The sequence below is a fragment of the Giraffa tippelskirchi genome, chromosome 2 (assembly GCF_054371585.1).
Source record: "Giraffa tippelskirchi isolate mGirTip1 chromosome 2, T2T-mGirTip1v1.2.pri, whole genome shotgun sequence".
NCBI lineage: Eukaryota > Metazoa > Chordata > Mammalia > Artiodactyla > Giraffidae > Giraffa > Giraffa tippelskirchi.
In genome coordinates this window covers 49,632,819-49,658,945 of record NC_137276.1, presented here as the reverse complement: position 1 = coordinate 49,658,945, position 26,127 = coordinate 49,632,819, and the positions used below count along the sequence as shown (strand labels likewise).

Sequence of the window (26,127 nt, the reverse complement as noted above, 5' to 3'; positions counted from 1 at the left end):
CAATGTACCTAGACACAAGGTGAACAAGGTCTACAGGTGAAGGATTGTGAATATTTTTGATAAAGTGAGTGAGAACTTTCTATCTCAAGTATAATTATATTGCATCAATCAGAAACATCAGAATGTCTTTTCTCAAGTACTGAGATGAAGAGGCCTACCATATTCTTTGTTTTCAACAGTAGGAATTACCTGAAGAAACATTATATGCTGGGGGGCACACTAAGTTTATTGTGCACCCATATGAACCCAACAAATTCTCAAAAAATTACTAAAAAAAAAAATACCCATTGTCAGGAGTTCAAACAAGGCTCAGAGAAGCTGAGCAACTTGCCCCAGGTCACAAAGCTATAAAATGGAATATCCAAGATTCAAGCCCTGGCTGGTAATTATAAAATTTATGCCTTTAAATCTTTATGCCACTGCTGCATTTCCTAATCCTATGGCTCTAAATATCATGAATGGATCAAAATGATAAATCTCTTTGAATTATTAATATTAAAACTATTCCACAGTATTACCATATCCTAAAAAGCAGGGAAAGGTGAGAGGGCTTTAAAGTGACAACCATTTCAGAATATAAGCAAGACATTTCTCACTAGACATCTTCCAACAAATTGAAAAAACGGTCCTTAATAATTAAATAAACTTTACAACACAGTGCTAAAGATGCCACCACCTGCTGTGAGTTATGAGATGAGTATTATAAAACTGTCTTCTTTTATTATCTTTTCATGTATTTTCTTTCCCCAAGAAAATGGTTTTCCAAGGCCAGTTAGAAACATCATAACCATTTTTCGCAACCCAAATAACATCACATACCTACAATATTGTATTTACAGTTATTCAACAAATAAAGATTAATCAACTTACATATCAAGTTTCTCTCCATTAGAAAAAGGGATCATAAAACATAATGAGAAAAGGAAAATCCTACATTCCTAGTAAATGAGATTTCAACTGACCATTAAAGGAGATTCAGAGCCTGAAAATGTTATCTGATTTGATCATTTGATTGAAAATATTGGCCACATATTTTTTTTGCATGGTTGCTGAGTATGCATTTGATAATTCAAAATTATGCTGTCGACCAAAGAGAATATTAACAAAGATAATATAGGATCACATGGTGAGAGAGGTGGGAAGCTAAAAGGCAATTTAGGGAAGAAAAATGATAGATAAGCTCCATTAGAAATTGTTTGATCATTTGATATCTATTCTCTAAATGAAAAACTTTCAAAATTTTCAAAGTTTAACATCTGCCAGTTACAACAAATCTTTAGAAAAATAAGAATAATCTACTGAATAATAAATAATTCTGGCATTATTACGCTGTTAAGCTTCCCAAAGAGAAATTCTCTTCCCTTCCCTATTTTCTCCCGCACTGAATGTCCCTATACCAGAGTGCTGCCATCATATTTAGACAGGGCAGCCAGTGGGCACAGAATGTTTCCCCATGGAAAAGAGAAATTTCAGCCTACAGGATGGAAAGGAAGTGAGACATCAAATGCTGGCTTAGAGGACAGAACAGCACTTGCAGGATATTTGAAGTGTGATTAAGAAATGTAAACTCTGTTGCAATTTAACATACACCTGTTAGCCAACAAGTGTGCATGGGTGCTAACAACGATCTGTACACACAAAACAAATACAAAAGGAAGAAGCAGAAGGATCAGATGCTACTCAGTGTTTTAATCCAGAAGCCAGAGTTCTGATATGGAAATGTTCAGAAACAAGGAATTTTGTTTCCAGAAATGGAAACAAGGCCTGTGCAGAGAAACTAACACATTTTCAATATGTTATTATCACAAATAATAAACTGATACTAATATTAATAATAAACTGTGTTTCTAAGTGGATAGTATGGTTTGAAAGATACAGAAAAACACCTTTTCAATCTTTTGCATAACAGCTTACATCTTTAGAGATATGAGTTACTTTATAACGGAAAAGGAACTGTACAAAGAGTTAATAGAGTAAAAACACAAGCCTCCTTACTTTTCCTCAAAACTTAAGAAACTTTCAAATTAAAAGTTCTCAGTAAACAATTAAGCACTAGAAAAATTATGAATAATTATATGTATGCATGTATCTGTGCATCACCAGACATCTCAGAAGGTGCAGATCACTGTAAAAAAAGTGAATAATCTGTTCTTTAAGGTTTTGTTTGCCCTCCAAGCAAGTTAAGGAAGCAAGACTCGTCAACAGAGGCACTGACCAATGTCAATTCTATTTCCATTCATTAGTCAATGTATTTCATTTGCATGAAGGCTGCTTTTCAGGCTAACAGAGGAAATACAAGTGGACCATGATATGGTGAAGGTGTAACAGAAAAAGCACAGAAGAAAATAAAAGGATAAAGAGGAACATGTGAAAAATGTGCTTTTTAAAGATCCGCCATCAACTAATGAATTCTAGTGCAGGATTCTGCAATACAAAACATTAAGAAATGTCGAAAGATAATGAAGTGAAAAAGGAATCAAAAATATTTTACAAGAGTGATAACAAGATAGTTACAACAATTCAGTTTGACTAGAAAAATGACTGAAACTTATTTTCATGCTGCTAAAAAAACACTTTTTAAAAACTTTTAAAAACGCTTACCTCACTTCATTAATTATTTCAACTCACTTGTTTTCCATTTATCGTTTAAAATTCAGGGCAAAGTCAGCTGGTTTCAACAACAGCTAGTAAAAGTAAGATTCCACCTCAGCAAACCTGAGCTACCAAATTATAGATACTCCTGTTTCACTTCTATCAAAAGCTTTGCTTACTCACGATCATGAACAAATGGGAATTTGGAGGAAAGGGGGTCTTGGCAGAATTACAAAGACATTGGAGCTTAGTGGCTCACATGTACTTAACTCAGCAAGGCAAACATTCACCAGCCCTCTCAGCTGGCACTGCTTTCATGAGGGCATGAAGACCTCACTCAAGAGCTATGAAAATCAGCAGAGAAGAACTCATAACAAACTGCCACTGCTCATCTACAGAGTAACCTGCAAACCCCAGTGAAAATGTGTAATTATCATCTATTCAGCTATAGGGGCACTTGGGATACAAAAATGATGAAGACATAGTCTCCACTCTGCAGAGCTTACAGTCTAGATGGTAGACAGAAACGAGAATTTAAAAAAGCATAATACAAGCTATCTATGCTGGAGAAGGCAATGGCAACCCACTCAGGTACTCTTGCCTCGAAAATCCCATGGACAGAGGAGCCTGGTAGGCTGCAGTCTATGGGGTCGCTAAGAATCAGACATGACTGAGCGACTTCACTTTCACTTTTCACTTTCATGCACTGGAGAAGGAAATGGCAACCCACTCCAGTGTTCTTGCCTGGAGAATCCTGGGGACGGGGGAGCCTGGTGGGCTGCTGTCTATGGGGTCACACAGAGTCGGACACGACTGAAGCAACTTAGCAGCAGCAGCAGCAGCAGCAAGCTATCTATGCTACCCATAGAAGAACAGACGATAAACTTCCTTTTTGACAATGTTGTTAAAACAAGCAAGTGAAGAAATGCCACCTTTAAAGAACAGTGTTTATACTTAAATGGCAATCAAGGATTCAGAGAACAAAAAGCAACTTAATTAACTAAAAGGCAATAACACAAATAACGAAAATCTCAAAATGGCAGGCTGTTCTTTTGCTCATTAAAAACACATTTTAAAGTATGTTAACAAATGCTTTTACTGATTAAAATATGAATTACATTTTGTACCTACTTTCCTAAAACTGTTTAAAGCCAGTAATGCCTCAAATCCAGCCAGTTAACTATTGCACAGGGCCCTTGATTTCTGGTCCCACTCAGGGTATCAGGCTTGTGTTTCACTGGACAAGAACATGTCTTGTCATCACCATGGGCTGTTAGAATGATAAAGCCTACATTCTTAACTGTTCTGAAAATATAGAATTCTAAATTGAATCAAGAACGATAAATGCATGAAAGAAATATCGGAACATACAACTGAGAAATAAATGGATCAAAGCAAAAACAATCATGTAAAATGGAAGGTTTTAAAACAAAAACAAGCAAAAAGGTATTGAAGTATTGTGATGTTACCTTTTTGTGGGTAAAGGACCCGGTTTCGTGCAGAATTGCCACTCTGAATGGAGGCCACCACATGTGAAATTCTTTCACCCACTGATGCATCACCGTTGTTGGACAGACAATTATGGTCGGGCCCAACCCCTCGAACCTGCACTCAAAATGTCCAAGAGGAAAAGACAACCATGAATGACAGTGCATGGATGATTAACTGCCAAAACATGAAAAAAGAAACAAACAAAATTTTACAGCTCAAAAAAGAAAATCCTACTGAGGATAAACCCACCTAGTGAAATCCCTACAACCCCATTCATCAATGAGTGGATGCATGTATTAAGAGGAACCACCAGCTAATACGTTGAAAATATCATTTACAGTAAAGTAAACAAAAACTACCTAATAAGGAAATTTTTCTCTCTTCTATTCCAGATTAGCAAAGGCATATATGGTATATATCACTCTAAACGAACATAAGAATATATTCAATCAGTTTGAAGTTTTATAGTTTATCAAGAGTTTTCACCCACAGGATTTCACTCAAGTCTCACAGCCCCGGGAAGCCAGCAGGATAAGAATCCTGCAGTGTTCAGGCCGCTGAAGGCTGGTGGGCCCAAGGTGCCACAGTTACCAGGAGAGATGGAGCAACACCTCCAGTCAGTCTTCTGATAGCTGCAGCCTGCTTTTGCACTACATCGTGCTGTTCGCTTCTTCATGATACAAAACCAGTGGGTGAGCACCAGTGACCATCTCTCCCAGAAAGCCCCAGTCAACAGCGTGCAAGCGTCACAGTTCTTGTGGAAAGCAGCTGGGCACTACATAGCAAGAGCTTTAACAAGAGTCACATGCTGACCAAACAATCCCAAGACAAACACTTGTATACCAAGATACACACTGTAGCATTCTTTGTACTGCAGAAAAAGTGGGCGCTACCTGAACATCTGTAAATAAGAGACAGGCTAAATAAACCATCCTATTTCTTTACTACTGCACAGGCAAGTAGCTAGGAGCACTGCCTAGGTCTGAACCCCAGCTCTGCACACACTAATGGAACTTCAGTTTCTCATCTTAAAATGGGAACAACAACCAGTTATATGAAGTTTAAATCAATACCCATAAAGTGCTTAGAATAGTATATAGTAAATACTATTAGGATTTGTTAAGACAGAATATATCATATAACCATTAAAATCATCTTTGAAGAATATTTAAAACCTGGAAAATGTTTCGAGGTCTTTCTAAAAACCACATAATTTATGGAATCATCCCAATTCATTTACACATAGGGAGCCAGAAAACTGGTCATGGCCACCATGTCAACATTCATCTCTCTCCCTTTTCCTTCCGAACAGAACAACTTTGTGCAGGCGTCCCCTCTTCCTTCCCACACAGGTACTTGATGGGACTCTGACCACTGTCTGGTTATGGCAAAGAGGGAAGAAGCCGGAAACATAGGTCATTTGTGGCCTGTGAGCACACAGCATTCCCCTAGAGATGCTCACCAGTCCACTGAGGGGCCTGGGAAGACTGGCAGGCTCAAGGTAAGGAAGCACTTATGCTCTAGGTAAGGGATAGTGTCATCTTTCAGTCTCTCCTGCTGCATGTGAACAAGGAAACAAGGGCCCAGCAGCCACTGGCAGTTGAGTTACTGTGCAAAGAGATCTTATGACCACAAGAAGAATTGGCCTCAGGAGAACCTGGGCCCCTGAGGATACCACTGGGCTGCTTCTGATCACACGGTGTCTACAATCTACCTCCTTGGTAGGTTCCTAGATGTACCACACATTATGTAAACATTTAACCCAAACCAAAGTCAGGATTTTTTTTACTGGCAGTCAAAATATCCTGATCCACAGTACACCACAGGCACCTGACTGAGTCAGTACCCTTCTGCCCTCCTTCCCACTTGTCAACATGGAACCGGTGCCCCTTTTCTCGTCTGAGCCCAGACCCCTACTACATCAATGCTTCTACGACTTCATCTTCAGTCCTGCTGAGAGATGGGTGTCAGTCGGTGCAGAACATGAAACCTAAGCCAAAGTCAAACTAGCTATGGGAATCTCTTCAATACTAGACTCACACTCAGGCACCAGAGGCAACCAGGAGCTGAGACTGACAGAGGACACTGGAGCCTACATCGCCTACCTCTCACTCTGCAGCAGAGTTACTAGCGATTTTTAAACTGTCATTCTCTGTCCCTTGCCCTTTTCTGCCCACAAGGATGTTGAATATCTGAAGCTATCCACCGCACACACTTTCCCCATGCTACCATCTCACTAACCCTCAGTTTCAATCACTCTTTTTACACTGGTAAAGTGAACCTAGGTCTCCAGCCCCAGTCTCTCTTCTGAGCTCCAAAGTACCATTTGCCTGGATGTACAACTGCCACCTAGTCTCTGCACTCAGATGTCCCTACAGTACCACACGTCATCCTCCCCCGACCTGTCCCTCCTCCCAGGTTTCCTAATCCAATGGAAAGAACTGTCACCCATTCTCCAGGTACCCTCAATGGAAATTCAGGCCTCTGCCTACTCCTGTTCTTCACCGCATCCAATCCATACAGAGTTCATGTCACATATACTTCCTCTCTGAGTCACTCTGTCTCTCCACTGTTAACACTCCCTTTCTGGCCACTATCATCTCTTACCCAGGATACTGCATTTTCTAGCACCATCTTTTCAAGAAAGCACAATCAGAATGCCTCATCCCTTTGCTTAAGAGCCTTTCATGTTTGTCCCTTACTCTTGAGATAGTCCAAACACCTCACCCTGCTGTATGAGACCACGAGGATCTGACCTCGGGCCACCTCTTCAGCATCACCTCTCTCCAGAGCCCTCATCCTGACCGGCCCCCCACTGTTCAGCACTCCTCCTGCCGGCACTCTTTCAGTTCTTACAAAGTGTACACTCCTCTGACCTGTCAGCCTTCACCTTGTCCCTTCTTTCCCTCTTATTCCAACCACCCTCAATCTGTCCTTCAGCCCTCAACTTCCTCCCTTCCTATCCCTTTCTCTTCAGGTAGGTTAAGGACCCTTCCTTGGTGCAGCCACACTAGTTAGGACTCCACATTAACCCTGTCATAATATATATCACCTTTTGTGTCTGTGCGCGCGCGTGTGCATGTGTATGCAGGACATCCTTTCTAAGCTCCTTCACAGTACAGGGACAGCTTCTTCTTTAAATGATCTCAATGTCTAGATCACAGAAGGCAATGAAAGAATATTGGCTTTTTTAATGAAAACTTCTTTTAAAAGGTTTAAGGAAAATTATATTGAAACATTAAAAGAGATTATTTTTGAGTTGGAGATCATGGTTGACTTTTTTTTTTGCTACAGTTCAATAAATGATTCTCAAACTTAAAATTTTTTTTGTAAACTAAACCACACAGCGCTGGAAATATTAAAAATAATCTGCATAACTGAAAAATACCTTGTAATTCTGTAGAAAAACAAGCCATAACCTAAATAAGGCTTATCCTTTTACTCCAATGTAACAAAATACCTCCACCAACTTCTAAATCCTCCCAACCTTCAGCTTGATACTGCCCCTACCTCTCTGCTCCAGAGAATGGGCTCAGATCACAAGAAGCCAAGAGTTGACAGTTCCTGAAGAATTCTCAGCAGTGTCTCAGCGCCCCCACCAAGAGCAGGTCCCCTCAAACTCCCTGGGGAGAGTATAGCTCTGCCCTGGCCCCTTCTGTGACAATACTCCCTAAAAGGATTAAACGCAGCAACTTCTTATATCCTCCAAGAGCAATTAGAGAGCTATCAATATGCACTTACTATCTAAAATATTTAAAAACAAACTCACTTTCAAATAAACATAAATACGTACATATGCTTTTGCAGGTCATACAGCATTTATACTCTTTTTATAACATGGTCGCTGTCAACTGCTACAATATTATTTAAGGCCAACATTTTATTCTGGCTTAACATCTATCTGCATTATTATGCCCTTCAATTTCTGCCATTCTCTTAGGAGACTATGGAAGATTCACACAGAGTGGGAATCCAGGAGCAGACCTAGACTGCTCTGGAACCACAGAAGGGACAATCACATCCATTAACAATCACATCAACTGTCCCATCCTTCTCCAATTCTCAATATCAGTGAGATGATCTTAAGAAAGGGCTAAATGCACTAGAGCAATTAGTACCAATTACCAAACTGGCTACAGTTTCTTTCATCTTGGATTATCATTGATTACCTAATAAGTTTACAAGTCAATACCTCCATGGTCAAATATTTCAATCTGTAGGACAGAAATCTGCCACTCATAGCCTTGAACTTATCAGGAATTACAAAGCAAAAATATTTACCTGTGAAAGTTTATTAACTTTTTCAGGCCATTTATTTGTAATTAGGAATCTCCTAAATGATATCCAAGACTTCAGAGTATTAACTGAAGTTTGAAAGGTTAACCATTTATTTTTTCTCCATCATAAATTTCAGGGGCCTATCATTATAATATGAATGGCAAAGAGAAAAGTATATAGTGTATACATTATGAACTGGGAAAACAACCAGTATAGACTTTTATTAACCACATGTAAGTATGCTTTTCCCTCTTTTAAAAAGACATTACATATAAAACACATTAAAGAAACAAAAATAAAAAACTTCTTTTTACCATTAAGCTCCTTCTTGGTATCCCAGAGACACCCATGGTTTCAGGATCATTGACCTTAAAATTACAATACTAAGACCATTCAAATCAAAGCCCCAAAATCTACAGCTTGCAAGAGTTCAGAGGAAATTTACACAGCACATGAAGCAATGCTGGCTCATGCAGAACTTGGTTTGACTATACATCCGATTATTTCTCTTTAGGACATAAACCTAGAGGAAGACTCCAAGTTCATCTAATTTCAGAGGAGGACATACTATAAAATTGTGAGGAAAATGTTATACAATTTGCCCTGGCACATGCACAGAGAAGGAACCAAGCTCCTCCGAACACCTCTATTCACAGAGACCAGTTGTTTGGCTGATATATAACTGCATTCTGGGAAGCCACTTCTACCAATATTAGTTTAATAAAGATGATCTGGGCTATAATCCAACATGCCACACTATTTCATTATGGAAAAAAGGAGATGCACATTGATAGTTAATTGATTACAGCTGCTGCTCATTATTAGCCCACAGTTCATTCCTAGTTGGATTGTCACCACTCAAGAGAACATGTTTTAATTTTTCGATCAAAACTACACTGCAGGGATGATTTTAGGTTTCCCAGGCCCGGCGTATTAGACCCCACACAAGTTTCATGATAACAGGAAAGGAAGGGAAGAAAATAGATGGGAAATAAGAAAATCCCAGAAATCATTTAAGGAAAGAAAGATAGTCTTAGAAACTATCTGGGGCAGCTTGGGGCATTCTAGTTATCAAAACCAAACCAAAACAAACGAGAAATGCAGAGGCAAGCCAACCAAACAGCTTGTTTAGAACAGAGAAAGCATTTTATAAACAGTAAATTAATGATATACCTAGGTAAGAAAACACTAAATGCCCATTTTCAACTTTGACTTTTCCATTGGGATGGAATGTTTTCACATGAAATGTAATAGAATTTCAATATTGGAAGAAAAAACTCTGCTTCAACACTTTATTGTAGTAACAACAGAACATTTAATATTTAAAAATCTCCCAATATATTTTTCCCTTCCTACAACTGTGTAAGTATTTCTAAAACAGCCTAAAACTTTAAGTACTGCTCATGGGATGTGTTGATCTGCTAAATTAATGAGAAGAGTAAGGAATAAAAACAAAGCAAAAAACTCTGAAGATTACAATAAAAAGTTCTTTACTCAACACTTTATGGTTTGTATTTGACCCACTCCAATATTCTTGCCTGGAGAATCCCATGGACAGAGGAGCCTGGCGGGCTACAGTACATAGGATCACAAAGAATCGGACGCGACTAAAGCAGCTTAATCCACAACACACACAACATTCCAGTAAACATTTCTCTGTTGATGAACCAGAGTGTAGACAGTTCACTTTCTGCTGTGGCTGCCTTCAGGCACACTAACACTCTTTTAAAGGGGTCGTCAAATCACATCCTGTGATGCCTGTGGTTTCTACGACGTAAGTATCTGGTAAATATCTTGCTGTTACTCATTAGGTAAAGCCTATTAGAATCCAAGGAGCTGTTGGATTATCTGGGTTTAAAATTAAATATTCCACATAATTCATCTAGCATTAATTGATTTACATAATTCATCTACCATTACTGATTTACATAAAAAGTCAACCTACAGCTTAAATATGGAAATGCTCACTGGATTGCAAGATAAACTATTTTAGTCCTACCACAAAGAACAAGCATAGTTTAAGTGTTTATTCTTTCAGAAGATTAAAGTTTTAATAGTTTATTTGAATTCCTAAAGAAAATAAAGATTACAACCAAAAAATAGTTTTCTATCATTTTACATTTCTATCATTTAGACTTTGACTTTCAAATTTATATAAAATTCTTAAAGACTGGGAGAGTAGGGAGTAAGCATAGTGAGAAGACAAGTATGTAATGTCATTTAAAAAAAAAAAAGCACTATCTACAAATGCTATCACGTGTAATGATTATAAAAGAAATCCTCCAAAGATTCAACTTTCCCCATGAATAGACTGTACTTACTGTAATGCTCACCTGGTCTCCTGCCAGAACGAATATTTTAATGTAAAATTTAATAAATGGAACTAAAGGTATTATGTCTAATTTAAAATTCCATATTGTGTAAACTATTGATATTAACATAATTGAGTTTGTAAACAATCCATTTGTAGAAGCTAACCTTAGACACTGTATTGACCCAAAATATCTAGTGGGGCTCATCTGCAAAATGAAGCATCAATGCCTGGAATTCATTAAAAGTGTTACATGTTTAATTTCTCCTGCCCTACAGCTCCATTGTCTCGTAAAAATTTTCCTTTGATGTCCCCCACTAAAAGAATTAAAGGAATATTGTAATTGAAATGTCATCAATAATTCACAAGACCCTCCTCCACAGCAATACATCTGATGAAATATTAATTGAGCTCCACAGACTGACAGTCTGCAGAGGAGCACTTGCCTGTAATTTGAACCACGAGTCCTGATCTTGCTGTAGCTCAGACCTGCCAAGAAGGCAATTATCTGGATGGTCTTGCCCAATCCCATTTCGTCTCCCAGAATTCCTCCTGCCTGCTGGCAGTGCAATTCCCACAGCCACCTAACACCTGTCTGCTGGTACCTACAACAACAAACACCAACAAGAAAAAGAAAATGGCAAATGGTGGGTAATACAGATCATAACAGAAAGTACTCATGAATTAATCATTTAGCGAGGTTCTAGTACCAGTCAGAGAAACATGCCGGATGTGTGTTTTACATGAGTATTATATTTATAAGGTCATACATTTTTGATTACCTAAGGCATAAAATCACACATTTTTCTTTACAGAACATTAACACATTTCTAATTAAACTGATAGATAGGGTAATTAGGGACTATTTCATTTCTTTTTCAACATTAGAAATAGCCTGGTAAACTAGCATAAACTTATTATCTTTTATTCAATATCTTCCTGAAAAAAAAACTCAAATGTTTTTAGTTATATAAAGTTCTAATAATTTTTCTATGAAAAGATGCATTAACATTTACTTTTCCAATCTGAACAGCATAAAAAAGCAAGACAGAGAAGACTACAATTTACAGTATATACTGTTGAAAAGTCACTTGGTAATCATATTATCTTTTTATAGGAAAAATTAAATTTTAAGGCCATAAACAAGTCTAAAGAATAGGGCTAATCACAAAATTAGTACGTAACAGATGAGTCTGCCATATTACTAGCAGAGGCAAAAAAAAAACCAAAACAGTTTAAAGGCTCAAAAACACAAACAGTCTTTTAATATTTTAAAGTAGAACTTGATTAAGTGACTTGATCATAGATACAAAGGTCAAAGCTATTAAAATTTTAAGCTTGATTTTAAATAAGTATAGGTCAAATAGAAATAATACATTCCCCTCTAAAAAGAAAACAGAGTTAGTATTTGCCCTTTCCCATCAATAGTATGTTTAATTCAATAATCTAAAAGTGAAGTTTAAAAAGGAACAAAGCAAAATGCATTTCTGAGAATGAAAGAAAGATTTAACACTATGGAATGGCATGAAGATTACATGCCAAGTTTAAAAATCTAAAGGAAAAAGCACTTAAAAGACAATGAAAGCTAAAGAATTTTTTTTCCCCCAAAGAAAATACCAAGGCTAGTGAGATGGCTACCCTAAAAGAAGGCGGTTTTGTTGTTTTACTGACCAAATGTTTACTCTTTGGTACATGGTACCTAAAATCTCATGGATTTCAGTCTCTGTGAAACTAGTCTTATTTACTCTTCTCTCAGGAAGTATGTCATCATTAACTTTCCCCCAGTATTTTGAAAATCAGCTGTGGAAAAAAATGTAGTTCAAAAAGTTCCCCCCAAAAGTGATGTACGTTCACAATCCACTAAATTCCAGTCAACCAGCCTCCTTTCACTGAGGTATAAAACTAGGGGACCAACTCCTCTGAGAACAGGGGCCAAAATCTCCCAGCGGTCATTCCAATGTTTCCTACTACATGACACTGTCTCCACCCAACACAGCTCCAATCCCTCTCTGTTTGGGGCCAATCAACTGAAAGAACCTAGAGAGGGACAATAGAGAAACAATGAAAGGAGTACAAAAGGGTGACCAGCATGGTATCCAGAGGGAGTTAGGTCGTCCGGATTCTAGGTGACCCATGAGAGGCAGAGACAGTGTGCTCAGTATCTCCTCATCTACAGATGTAATTTCCAAGGGCATTCAAACAGCATACGGTTGTGTGTATAAGAAGTTGACTGACACTAAAGAAATGACTTAAGGAAAAACACCCACTATGCAGCCTTGTAAGTCACATCACTGCATGGAAATCCCCAACCACACCTGGGGACATTGTGCAAAGATAGCGAAGAACAGATCCCTCTTTCTATGAAGGCCCTTGGGCTGTGTTAGCACACTGGATGGTAGGCACGTATCACTGGATGAGCACTTCTGGGACCTGGTCTGGTTCCAGCAGTGTCACTAACTGACTCAGGTTTTATTGCTTTAATTTCCTTAACAATAAAACACTATAAAACAATTACATACTTTAAGTGAAAGCAGGCTATGGAATTCAGTTTTCAGAACCTTTGAAAACATGATGAAAAATTACTCTTTAGGAAAAGTTATAAAGATTTTTACAAACTGCTGTAAAAGAGTAACAAAATTACTATACTCTGCTTCCCCTATGAGACTGAAGCACCACAAAAGAACCACAGATAACTGGTATATCTTGGCACTGTCACATTAACCTAAGATTGCATTTACTAGTGTGGCTAAAAGTAAGGTCAAAAGATTGAATTTTGTCATTTGATTGCTAAATCACAGAGTCAAATACATTTGCTCGGCAAATTTTCAAAACAGAATTTTACAAGTTAACCAGGATCGTGCAGAAAATAGCACTTAAATAGATAACAGTATCTGTTGACTCCTTTGTGTACAAATACACCCTGTAAATTTCATTCCACAGAGTGCAGTAAATACGGTAAAAATATATCTACAGCTTAAAATTAAATTGGCCTGGCTAAAACTTAATCATGAAAGAAAAATGGAGACTCTGCCAATGATATTACATTTTTTTCATATAGCAGAATAAAAGAAAGAGAAGTTTTGTAACATTTATGAAATATTTAAAATTCTGCTTTTGAGAAGTGAAAAATGAAAACAAAATATTTTCAAGGAATGTGCAATTGAGACAAATTTTTTATAAACATGTATTTACATTAACTACAATAAGGTTAACAGTCAATACACTGAATTCGATACACTCTTAATAATAATAATAATAATTTAGTTCTATTAACTGTGAAATTTCTTTGCAAGAAAGTCCCATATTTAGACAAAAATGCACATTCAACTTCATTCTTGAGGGTATTTGCCAAATCACTTAATACTCATGTAGAAGTATCCTGTCTTCATTAAATTAATCTGTAACCTGGGTATTCCTTTCGCTAGTACAACACAGATACTATTTGGCCTGTTTCTTAGTAAGAAAGCACTTTAGAGAAGATGAAAAGAGTTGCCAATAAATAATATCTCTATTTATCTTTCCATAGTTAATTTTCATTTGGGAAAAGCAACAGCCAAAGTAGCCACTTCTACAGGCTATAAAACATCTCCAAAAATTACTAGAGATTCCCTACAGTTCTTCTTTACAGTTCTGTCCAGTATAGCAACTCAACCAAGAAACTTCGTACCTTTAGGATTCAGCTTTCTTATATGTTTAGTGGGATAAAATAACTACTCCCTCTGTCCCCTGCACCCTCAAGAGAAAAGTTAAAATTATAATAAAAGCTCTTTGAAAGGAAATATAAAAAGCAGGCTCTTTTTAAGTAGACATCTTGCACAAGTTTCAGGCATGGCTATCAGCTGAATCTATGAAGGAGATTAAACCACCTAAGTGTCTCAAAGAAAGACGTTTACATCCTGAACCCAACTACCAAGTGATGATACAAGAGACAGAAAGAAGCTACTTAATGCTTTAACTTCCTATATGCATCAAGGAAGCTTTCCTAAAGTACCTTGTTAAGTAAACCCCAGGAGGGATGAGACTGAAAACCCGGCTCAGTATTTACATTCATCACGGAGACTGTCCCAGACCTTATAGGCTATGGACACGCATCTACCACAGGGCATTCATTTATCTGCAACCCTGGGCCACTTCACATATAAAACATAGTTTCAAGTAGAAACTCAGTCCTGAAGGTGTTTGCCTACATCTTCTCTTTTGATATAAGAATAACATCTACAGGAAATACTTAGATACAAATTTGGTCAGCTCAAAAGCATTATACCCTTAGGTATAATACAAGACACTCAAAAAAATAATCTCTACAAAGTTTTTTATTTCAACACAGAAGTATAAAACCTCTGCAATATTGATTTTAATAAGCAATTCTTCTTAATTAATCTGATTTAAGAAATTAGAGGTTTGGCCCCTTAAAAATGCTAAAAACAACAACAAAATAACTTGATATAAATAGCTTTTAAAGTGTTGTTTTTAGTCTGCTGAGACAGGTCCACATAGATTTATAAGTTTATAAACACACTGAATGCACACTTCAGTCAATTTATTATCATCTAATTTTAATGAACAGCATGTGGCTAAAATTTCATTTGACAGTAACCGTATTCAAAATAAATTGCTGCTAGTACCTTAAGGGCCCACAGGTAACTACTGTGTAGTTCCTAAAATATTAATTTGTACACAATGGCTTGATGACAGATGTAAAGGAAGGAACACATGGCACATACTTAAAAAGTTTTTTGAACAGAAAACCTGGCATTTTAAAACCTTCGTCAAATTCGGCATCGCTTTCCTCAGAATCATCTTCAAGCCTCAAACTCTTCTCTTTGTCCTTCAGTCTCAGTTTATTCCATCTCCTACCATGAAAATAAAAATCATATTTTCATTATTTTGGTTCCAAATCAGATTAAAATACATAGTTCAAAGTAATACAAAGAAAAAAAAACAGACAAAATAGAACAGTCCTTTAGCTTTCTGCTGCCATCATTACCCAAAACACCGATGTTCAAGAGAAAAAAAAGATTCTCTTTTCTTTCCTCTTCAATTCAATTCTCATTTGAATTATTATAGCTGCTCTAGAAATATTCCTGTAAGGTCTCATTTCATTATCAAAACTACTTGCTCCTCTCCCGGCATACCCTAAGGGAAAATTTCTCTGCTAGTTCCTAAGATGTATGAACTTAATTCTAGAAAAGATTCAGTGGAAATTTCAATATAACTAAATTTATAGATACTAAATGTCATAGCTCCAAAATGACAATGTAAGAAAAAATAAATTTTATTTATAATTACTATTTCTGTGCTAAAGATATGATGGTCATAGCATAAAACAGCACAACATCTTGGAACATAAAGCAAGTTTTTGGTCAAAATTACTGTGTATCAGATTCACATGTTGATTACTTAATTAGGGAGAGGCATCAACAATATAAAAGTATGGATAATTATACGACTGAGGAAAAAAAGTGTTCCCTAAATAAAATCTAAGTTATAAATTTAGTTATATGATGCTTTTCAGACATGCAATAGGATGAACATTTATATTTCAGAAGGGTGACTCCATGTATGTATAACAAAAGAAACATCTAAAGATCTGAGAGTATCAGCAATACAGCAAGGCCGTTGGAGAGGTTCAGCCATTTAGTCGGACTAATTTTGCACCCATATAACTAAAATGGGCACTGGTGTCATAAGGGAGGGGAAAAAAAAAGTCAACAGCCTCACATTCTAGTTGCTTCCAAAATAACAGGACAGCTTTTTTCAGTATGCATGCAACTGACGCTTTGAATTTCACAAAATGGTGGAAATGAAATAGAGCAGTAACACAGATAAATGCCTTCCAAGTAGAAAGCTCACAGGAAGGGGATGAGAATAGCAACGCATTTAAGAAGTCATTAATCTGCCCTGACTATACAGGAGTAACAAAACAGTGTGAGGGAAGGTAGAGGAAAATATGAGAGGATAATATTGCACACGCGGCCCAGGTGGAAGAATGTGTTTTCCAACACCAATCACCAAACCAGCACAGAGGCCAAACACAGGGGCAACAGACAATCCCGTGCATAGATGCTGGAAGACCTTAAAAACATGTCCTCTGATTAATTCTAGCCTAGTGAAACTTTCAGCACTTCAGAGTAAGGAAAAGAAGGGCTAGCTGAGGCTTAACTATGATCAGTAAGGAAGAACTAGTTGGTGATCTAAAACTACTTTACAGGGCACTAGGAGAAGCTATAAATAAGCACTGCTGCTGATTTCCAGAGAACAGCCAATGGAAGAGGCAGTACATGGCCAAGCCTGAGAAAACAGCCATCTCATAACCATGAAGTTTAAAATGTGACAGTGTTTTTTATGGGAAAATTTTAATGGCCTTTTTGTGCTTAATTTCTAAAGGCAATCTCTTCCTCTCTTCAATTAGTATTTTTCTTTCTTAAAAGTCATCACCATGCAATTGAGGAAGTACCTCTAAGTGGCTCTAACAGTCTTAGCTCCTCTTCTGAGTTGCACATTATCTACAAATTTAGGTAAGCGCAATGGTATACAGTAGTGGTTCTCAATAGGGGGGCAACCTGGGCATCCTCTGAGGGTGACCTCCACCCCCACCCCAGGGTAACTTGACAATGTCTGGAGACAATCTGGTTGTTACAAGTGCGGGGGGAGGGGAGACATACTACTAGCATTTAGCAGGTAGAGGCCAGGATGCTGCTAAACATCCTACAATGTCCAACATAGTCCTCTATAACAAAATATTATCCGGTCTCAAATGTCAACAGTGCCAGGCTGAGAAATTCTGATATAAAAGTATCCCTTACAATTAGAAACTAAAATGATGTATATCCAGTTTGCTGATATATATATACATATCTGATTCTCATTATCTGAAATTTAGCAAGCAAGCAATTTCAGATAATGAGATAGCCCTCAGTACCCAAATTCTTACTATCAGAGCTCAGAACCAAACATCTGCATAATAAATGTCTTTTTAGCAAATTTGTGGATAATATAAATTTTGAGGAAAAAAAACCACAAAAACTTAAAAAAAAAAAATCACAGCCACTTAAGAATACTTCATTTTGCATCTACTCAAAAATAATTTTACAGGAAGAAAAGGAAAAGCACCAGAAGATGCTGGTTTTACAAGTATGGCACAGCAAGGTCACTGAATATTTTGCATACAAGAGTTTCACACCTTAAACTTCACTGACAAATGATAGCTATTTCCTTAGACTTAGCCAGTTAATCTTTGTGGCTATTAAATTTCCCACCACATCACACTGCTTCAACAGAGTTCAGCTTCCTCCCTCTCACTCCTTCTTCTCTGAAATATATAGGCATCATGTTGCCACAGAACATACAGCACCTAGGAAACCACATAAGCCACTACAGAATGATTGCATTCCAGTGCCTTCCGCTTCATAAAGAAAGATGAAAAGAGACAAACATTTATCCAGTTTCGCTAACAGATGACTAAAGGCGGTGGGGAAAAAAATCATTATTGCCTACTAGTATTTGTATCATTGTGAAGACAAATTGCCCCAGTAGAATCATATGCACATATTAAAGACAGAAAATACCAGCGTTATAAAACCACATGCACGTGTGGCTCCAGCTAAGAGATTCTCCTGGTATATAAAGCAGTAATTCCTCATGTGGCAAACAACCAAGAGACCTGACCGTCTAACCAGCCCCACTAACATGGGGCAGCACCAAGTGCTGGTCAACAAGAGGTACCACGTGGCACGCCAGTGGGGTGGAGGAGAGCCAGATTCACCTCAACTCTGAGAGAAACAGATGTCTTCCCATCCCAAATGCCAACAGGGTCTAAAATTCCTCTCTTCAGCATGCTTAACTCGCTGGTCCTACGGTCTGGCAGGCTGAGCGGCCTGCCCAGTCTGCAGGTATGAAAGGGGATTCCGTGCTGTGAATAAAGTGGGTCTGACACATGCCCAATGAGCACAGGCCCAAACCCTCAGACTCAGACGGTCCAGAATCAAATCCTACTGCCATGTATTACCACTTCAGCCCTCAGCAAGCAACTTAACCTCTTCAGCATCTACGTTTCCTCGACTGAGATGAGGGAAGAGTGGCATCTACGTCACTGGATTTGGGGGAGGATTAAATGAGGTGCCACATATAAAGCACTTATCATAAGATAAGAATATAATAGGTTCTCAATGAATTAATATATTATATATAATCATATGTACTTACTAAAACCTCACACAACCCTGAGCGAACTGTCAGAAAGTTCATTTACAGAGGCAGAAACAGAGGCAATATACAGTTCAACACAATCTGCACGTGAAAATGCCACGCAGCACGAACACAGGACAGGACTCTGGAACAGGTACATCTGCTCAAAACTATGACAATCTGTCAAATGGATGCTCAGTAAATGACTGTGAAGAGCAAGATCACCATGAGTAAAGACACTGTGAAGAGCAAGATCACCATGAGTAAAGACACTTAGCTCTCAGAAGATATCTGCTGGAAAATGTCAATTTAAAAGTTCGATAACAGATTTGTAAATAGTAAATTGTCATGAAGTATGGCCACCTTTTCGGAGAAGGCAATGGCACCTCACTCCAGTACTCTTGCCTAGAAAATCCCATGGATGGAGGAGCCTGGTAGGCTACAGTCCATGGGGTCGCTAAGAGTCGGACACGACTGAGCGACTTCACTTTCACTTTTCCCTTTCATGCACTGGAGAAGGAAATGGCAATCCACTCCAGTATTCTTGCCTGGAGAATCCCAGGGACGGCGGAGCCTGATGGGCTGCCCTCTATGGGGTCGCACAGAGTCGGACACGACTGAAGCGACTTAGCAGCAGCAGCAGCAGCATGGCCACCTTTTTATATGATAGTAACAACAAGATAACTATAGAATAATCTAAAAATGGTTGGGGATGAGTCAAAATTAAGATCTGGACCCAGAGATCTGAAATCTTAAAAATGGCCTCGAAATGTCTAAATTCAATTATTTCAATAAACAAGCTAGATGTCGGATTTTAAAAGTAGAACAGGGCAGTAAATAGTCCAATATTTACATTTTTGAAAAAGTAATCACTTTTCACGTTTTCTATCCTCTCGTTTTAAAAGAGTCACACATGTAAGAGTCACAGCTGCAGCCACATAAAACCAAGCGGGCCTGGTGTTCTCTGGCAGGGTTTCCAACTCCCCACACGACTGCCGTAGTCAGCCCACTGCTGACGCTGCTGGCAGCTACTTAGAAGAGAACCCAGCAATAAACATAAACTTACAATTCCAATCAGATGCAGGCAGGGCAAACGCTCCTTGGCTTCGCCACATTCGTGCAGGAGTGAGAACCTGGCCCAGGCTGTGGGCCCTGGGGCTGATACTGCAATAACGATCTGTCAGCAGCGCCTCGGACCCAGGGCCCGACAGACAGCAACGCTGCACAACCAGCTGAACTGCACAGGAACAGTATGTCCTTCAGTTGTAACCTACTGGCATGCCTTGTCGATGGAACCCTGAGAATACACCTGAGAAGTTAAATTTCTTTTCGAAGGAGAATTTCCAGCATCTCAAGGATGTTCAAAATGCCAGAGCAGAATACAGCCAGCTGCCACCATGTCGAACCTTAGAGCCCACGCATCACCGTGCATCTGCATGCCCTGTACTGTCCCCAACCTCCTTCCCGCAACACACACATTCATTCACGTGCCTGGGGACCCTTCAGACCTCCGCCCAAGCAGCACCTTTGGAAGAAGTCTTGCACAACCAGCCAGTTAGATGTCCTGTCCTCCAGGTGCCTTCCCAACACCATCCACCTTGGGCACACCTGATGTCTCCACTACCAGAGTGTGAGCATCTTTTGAAATCTGTATCTGCCTCCCCCGTTAGACTGAGAGCCAGTTGAGGTCAGAGACAGTCTCAGTCATTTTCATATCTTAAAGACTAGTATAATGCCCACCTCATCAGATGCTCGATAAATGCTAAAGGAATGAATCAACAGGGTTCAGAATTGGGTGAGGAAGACCCAGGGGCAGAGAACCATGGCTTGAAAACAGTCATAAAATACATCCCTCAGAAATGGTTGAAGAAACGTCCTGTTCTAGCTCCTTTAGGTCTGCCTCTTGCCGCACTTCCTGCCCCTTCTACATGCATGACTGAAATACTACTCTGGGCTGTAGCCACTGCATAAACATGGCTGGGTCCGCTGCAAAGAATGAGGCTTGGCCAAGAGCGACGGCAAAGTCAGAGATGTTTAATTTAGAATTTTATAAGGAGGAAAAAAAAAAGAGGAGAGTAAGCTCATTACATTGAATGACAAAAATTTTGTAAGTTGTTTTCCATTCCTCATTTCTGTTTTTCTGGGTTTCCTAGGGGATTCACTTTGCAACAGGACTGGTTTTTGCACACCAGCTGATAGGAAGAAAATAAGGAGTCCTGAGTTTGGGTCCAAGGCTCCCAAGGACCAGGTGGGAAAGGCTGGGCAAAAGATTCAACTTTTTATGCAACGATTCATCTCTTAGCAGAGGAAAAAAGAAGTTTACATAGCCCTAATCTATATTTACATTACTAGAAAGGAAATAATGTTTCTAGTGTTCCCACTTTCACCTGTTCTTTAATCCATACATATAATAGCCACAGCTGCAACCCAACAAAATGAGGTGAGTGTGTTACTCACTGGGAGGTTTTCTAACTCCTCCAGTCCCTCAGACTCCAGTGGCAGCTACCAGAGCTGCTGCTGCTGCTGCTGCTGCTAAGTCGCTTCAGTCGTGTCCGACTCTGTGCGACCCCACAGACGGCAGCCCACCAGGCTCCGCCATTCCTGGGATTCTCCAGGCAAGAACACTGGAGTGGGTTGCCATTTCCTTCTCTGATGCATGAAAGTGAAAAGTGAAAGTGAAGTCACTCAGTCGTGTCCGACTCTTTGTGATCCCATGAACTGCAGCCTACCAGGCTCCTCCATCCATGGGATTTTCCAGGCAAGAGTACTGGAGTGGGGCGCCATCGCCTTCTCTGTACCAGAGCAGAACCAGTAAAAAACACAAATGTAAGCTACCCACTGAGAAGGAGATACTGGATGTAGGCAGAGAGCTACATTACAGGTCTGTAACTAGTAATGGGAGGTCTGAACTTCAGAAATATCATTTAACATCACTGCATTTGTCTCCTCAACCACAAAATGAGCCAAATAATAGGTTCTTATAGGACTAAATGAAGTGACATGTTTACTGTATGCTTTGGAAACTATTTTTAATACTGCATACATGTCAGATACTGCATCACAATTACTGGCAGATTACACAAAAAAGCAAAACTGAGAAATCTGAATTAACTGTAGGTTAAATGTGAATAGTAACAAATGTCAGGACACTGTGGAGCTGCAATCTAGGGTGGGCAGGAGTTAAGTGTACCAAGTCTAGAAGGTCATCACGCTACTGTGCCTGTACTGTCAGCCAAGATCAAGATTATCATGGTCACTCTGAGCACAATGTCTTACTCACTGAGTGCAGCAAAGATATAGAAAACCAAGCCTTACAAGGCACAAGAGAAGGATCTGGAACACTGACCTCTAAACAGAGACAACTATAGAGAACCAGTGTAATCTTGACCCACCCACACTCAGAACCAATGAGTAGGCTATTGGTTAGAGGAATGCCCCCTGGGCAGATGTCTAGTGCCCCCTAGTGTGTTCAAAGGAGAAATAATTTTTTATGTCTCCCCAACTGTTAATAATGTACTTATATAGATATTTTATCACTAAGTGGACATAATCATATTAGTAAGAAATATATGAAAGGTAAGAAAAACCTAACATTAAATGAAACTAAGTTTATAACAGTATATGCAGTATGAGTTGGCAATGCATATTAAATACAATTGTTAAGAGTGCTTTTTACCCTGGAAAGATGTTATCTCTTCATACATATCGATATTTATATAAGCTCTTCCTCATGATTCTCATAGACCCTCTTACTGGCTTGATGAAATCTTACTAGAAAATGTTTTATCTAGTGGACATACAAATAACAAGACTAGCTAATTTTTGTTGAGTGTCTGATATCTGCCAAATGTCTCTGATGTATTACCTTTTGTAATTCTAACATTACCCTTGAAGAAGGTACTGTCATTTACAGATGTGGAGATACACAAGACCTCATAGCTACTCGGTAAGACTTAGGCATTCTGACCCCATGGCCTGTGATTTGCATCCACTATGCCATATATCCTAAAAGAAATCCAACCTTGAATATTCACTGGAAGGGCTGAAGCTGAAGCTGAAGCTCCAATATTTTGGTCACATGATGTGAAGAGACAACTCTGGAAAAGACCCTGATTCTGGAAAAGACCCTGATGCTGGAAAAGATTGAGGGCAGGAGGAGAAGGGGGCGACAGAGGATGAGATGGTTGGGTGGCATCACCGATTCAAAGGACATGAGTTTGAGCAAACTCTGGGAGATAATGAAGGACAGGGAAGCCTGGTGTGCTACAGTCCATTGGGTCACAAAGAGTTGGACATCACTTAGCGACTGAAGAACAACCAAAATACCCCCCTAGCTGTGGACAAGCTATGTTTTGAAATTATATATATATGCATATTATGTTTTAATACATAATGTATTTTTTAAATTTAGAGGCAGAAAACACCCTAATAACAACAACTAAGAATACCTGATTAAGCATGCTGGGTACTGCTTTAAGTATTTACATGTATTAAGTAATTTAATCCTTACAACTCTATGAGACAGATACTATTCTTAATCTCTTTTTCTTAATTAAAGAAAGGTAGGCAGGGACAGGTAAAGCAGCCTGCTCAAAGATCACCAATGTGAAGGCTCTAACCTGGAGTCTGTGTTCCTGTTATATAATCTTGAGTTTCAAAAACATTTTCAAACTTGCAAAAAAAAATCACCCTTTTTTTCATAGCACCAGCCAAAAGGTCAATAATCACCTCTCTAAATGGTATATGATGAAAACACTTGTACAAGAGCAAACTAAACTCTAAAACTTCAATTCAAATTTGTCTCAAGAAACATCAGTGTGAAAGTCTAAGGAGAGGAAAGATGGCCATTGTTTGTGTACAATGACATGATTCCCTCCATACCTTGCTGCTGTGCAGGGTGGGTCAAAACTCACTCTTCACTGGACACCTGCTAACTTATCCAAGTAATAGTGAAATCAATTTAACAGTTCTTCTGATTACAGATAACCTGGGCTGAAAAAACACATCAGTTCAGCTAAGTTGCTCAGTCGTGTCCAACTCTTTGCAACCCCTTGGACTGTAGCATACCAGGATCCCCTGTCCATCATCAACTCCTGGAGCCTACTCAAACTCACGTCCATCGTGTTGGTGATGCCATCCAACCATCTCATCCTCTGTCGTCCCCTTCTCCTCCCTTCAATCTTTCCCAGCATCAGGGCTTTTCAAATGAGTCAGTTCTTTGCATCAGGTGGCCAAAGTACTGGAGTTCCTGCTTTAGCATCAGTCCTTCCAATAAATATTCAGGACTGATTTCCTTTAGGATGGACTGGTTGGATCTCCTTGCAGTCCAAGGGACTCTCAAGAGTCTTCTCCAACACCACACAGTTCAAAAGCATCAATTCCTCGGTGCTCAGCTTTCTTTATAATCCAACTCTCACATCCACACATGACTACTAGAAAAACCATAGCCTTGACTAGACAGACCTTTGTAAGCAAAGTAATGTCTCTGCTTTCTAATACGCTGTCTAGGTTGGTCATAGCTTTTCTTCCAAAGAACAAGCGTCTTTTAATTTCATGGCTGCAATCACCATCTGTAGTGATTTTGGAGCCCCCCAAAATAAAGTCTCTCCCTGTTTCCATTGTTTCCCTATCTATTTGCCATGAAGTGATGGGACCCATTGCCATGATCTTAGTTTTCTGAATGTTGAGTTTTAAGCCAACTTCTTCACTCTCCTCTTGCACTTTCATCAAGAGGCTCTTCAGTTCTTCACTTTCTGCCATAAGTGTGGTGTCATCTGCATATCTGAGGTTAGTGATGTTTCTCTTGGCAATCTTGATTCCAGCTTGTGCTTCATCCAGCCCAGCGTTTCTCATAATGTACTCTGCATATAAGTTAAATAAGCAGAGTGACAATGAACAGCCTTGACATATTCCTTTCCCAATTTGGAACCAGTCTGTTGTTCCGTGTCCAGTTCTAACTGTTGCTTCTTGACCTGCATACAGTTTGAACATTCTTTGACATTGGAATGAAAACTGACCTCTTCCAGTCCTGTGACCACTGCTGCGTTTTCCAAATTTGCTGGCATATTGAATACAGCACTTTTACAGCATCATCTTTTAGGATCTGAAATAGCTCAACTGGAATTCCATCACCTCCACTAGCTTTGTTCATAGTGATGCTTCCTAAGGCCCACTTGACTTTGAACTCCAGGATGTCTGGCTCTAGGTGAGTGATTACACCATCATGGTTATCTGGGTCATGAAGATCTTTTTTTGTATAGTTCTTCTGTGTATTCTTGTCACCTCTTCTTAATATCTTCTGCTACTGTTACATCCATACCATTTCTGTCCTTCATTGTGCCCATCTTTGCATGAAATATTCCCTTGGTATCTCTAAATTTCTTGAACAGATCTCTAGTCCATGCCTGAAGAACTATGGATGGTGGTTCGTGACATTGTACAGGAGGCAGTGATCAAGAATATCCCCAAGAAAAAGAAATGCACAAAGGCAAAATGGTTGTCTGAGGAGGTCTTACAAATAGCTGGGAAAAGAAGAGAAGCTAAAGGCAAAGGAGAAAAGGAAAGATACACGTATTTGAATGCAGAGTTCCAAAGAATAGCAAGGAGAGATAAGAAAGCCTTCCTCAGGGATCAATGCAAAGAAATAGAGGAAAACAACAGAATGGGAAGGACTAGAGATCTCTTCAAGAAAAAACACATAATATACTTAATACCAGACAAACCAATACATAGGCACACTTGGAGATCTCACAGGTTCAGTTCCAGACCACCGCAACAAAGCAAATATTGCAATAAAGCAAGACACATGAATTCTGTGGTTTCCCAGTACATATAAAAGTTATGTTGACATTATACTGTAGTCCAGTAAGTGTGCAATAGTATTATGTCTAAAAAAGCAATGTACATACCCTAATTAAAAAATGGTTAATTAAAAAAATGTTAACAATCATCTGAGCCTTTAGAGAGTCAACCTGTTTGCAATAGTAACATCAAAGATCACTGATCATAGATCACCATAACAAATACAATAATGAAAGTCTGATATACTGTGAGAATTATAAATGTGACACAAAGATACGAAGTGAGCAAATGCTACTGGAAAAATGGCAATGATAGACTTGCTTAAGGCAAGGTGTCACAAACCTTCAATCTGTATTGCCTATACTCAAATGCCTATACTAACCTACAGAAAAAGCATACTATATCTCTTAATGGGAACTGTCAAATACTAGGAGGCTGAGATCATAAATTAATAAAATGAATATGCC

At 38.8% G+C, this 26,127-nt stretch overlaps 1 protein-coding gene across 3 annotated transcripts in view; it reads right to left on the bottom strand.

Moving 5' to 3' along the window:
• The window catches only part of ERCC6 (ERCC excision repair 6, chromatin remodeling factor), a 71,571-nt gene that overhangs the window by 24,835 nt on the left and 20,609 nt on the right, over positions 1 to 26,127 (bottom strand). For all 3 annotated transcript variants that reach the window (XM_081561484.1, XM_081561476.1, XM_081561492.1), the window contains exons 6-8: positions 15,397 to 15,525; positions 11,119 to 11,277; positions 4,062 to 4,197 (exon numbers count right to left, since the gene is read on the bottom strand). In XM_081561484.1, the coding sequence (XP_081417610.1) occupies positions 4,062 to 4,197; positions 11,119 to 11,277; positions 15,397 to 15,525 (424 nt within the window). The remainder of the gene's footprint in view (positions 1 to 4,061; positions 4,198 to 11,118; positions 11,278 to 15,396; positions 15,526 to 26,127) is intronic.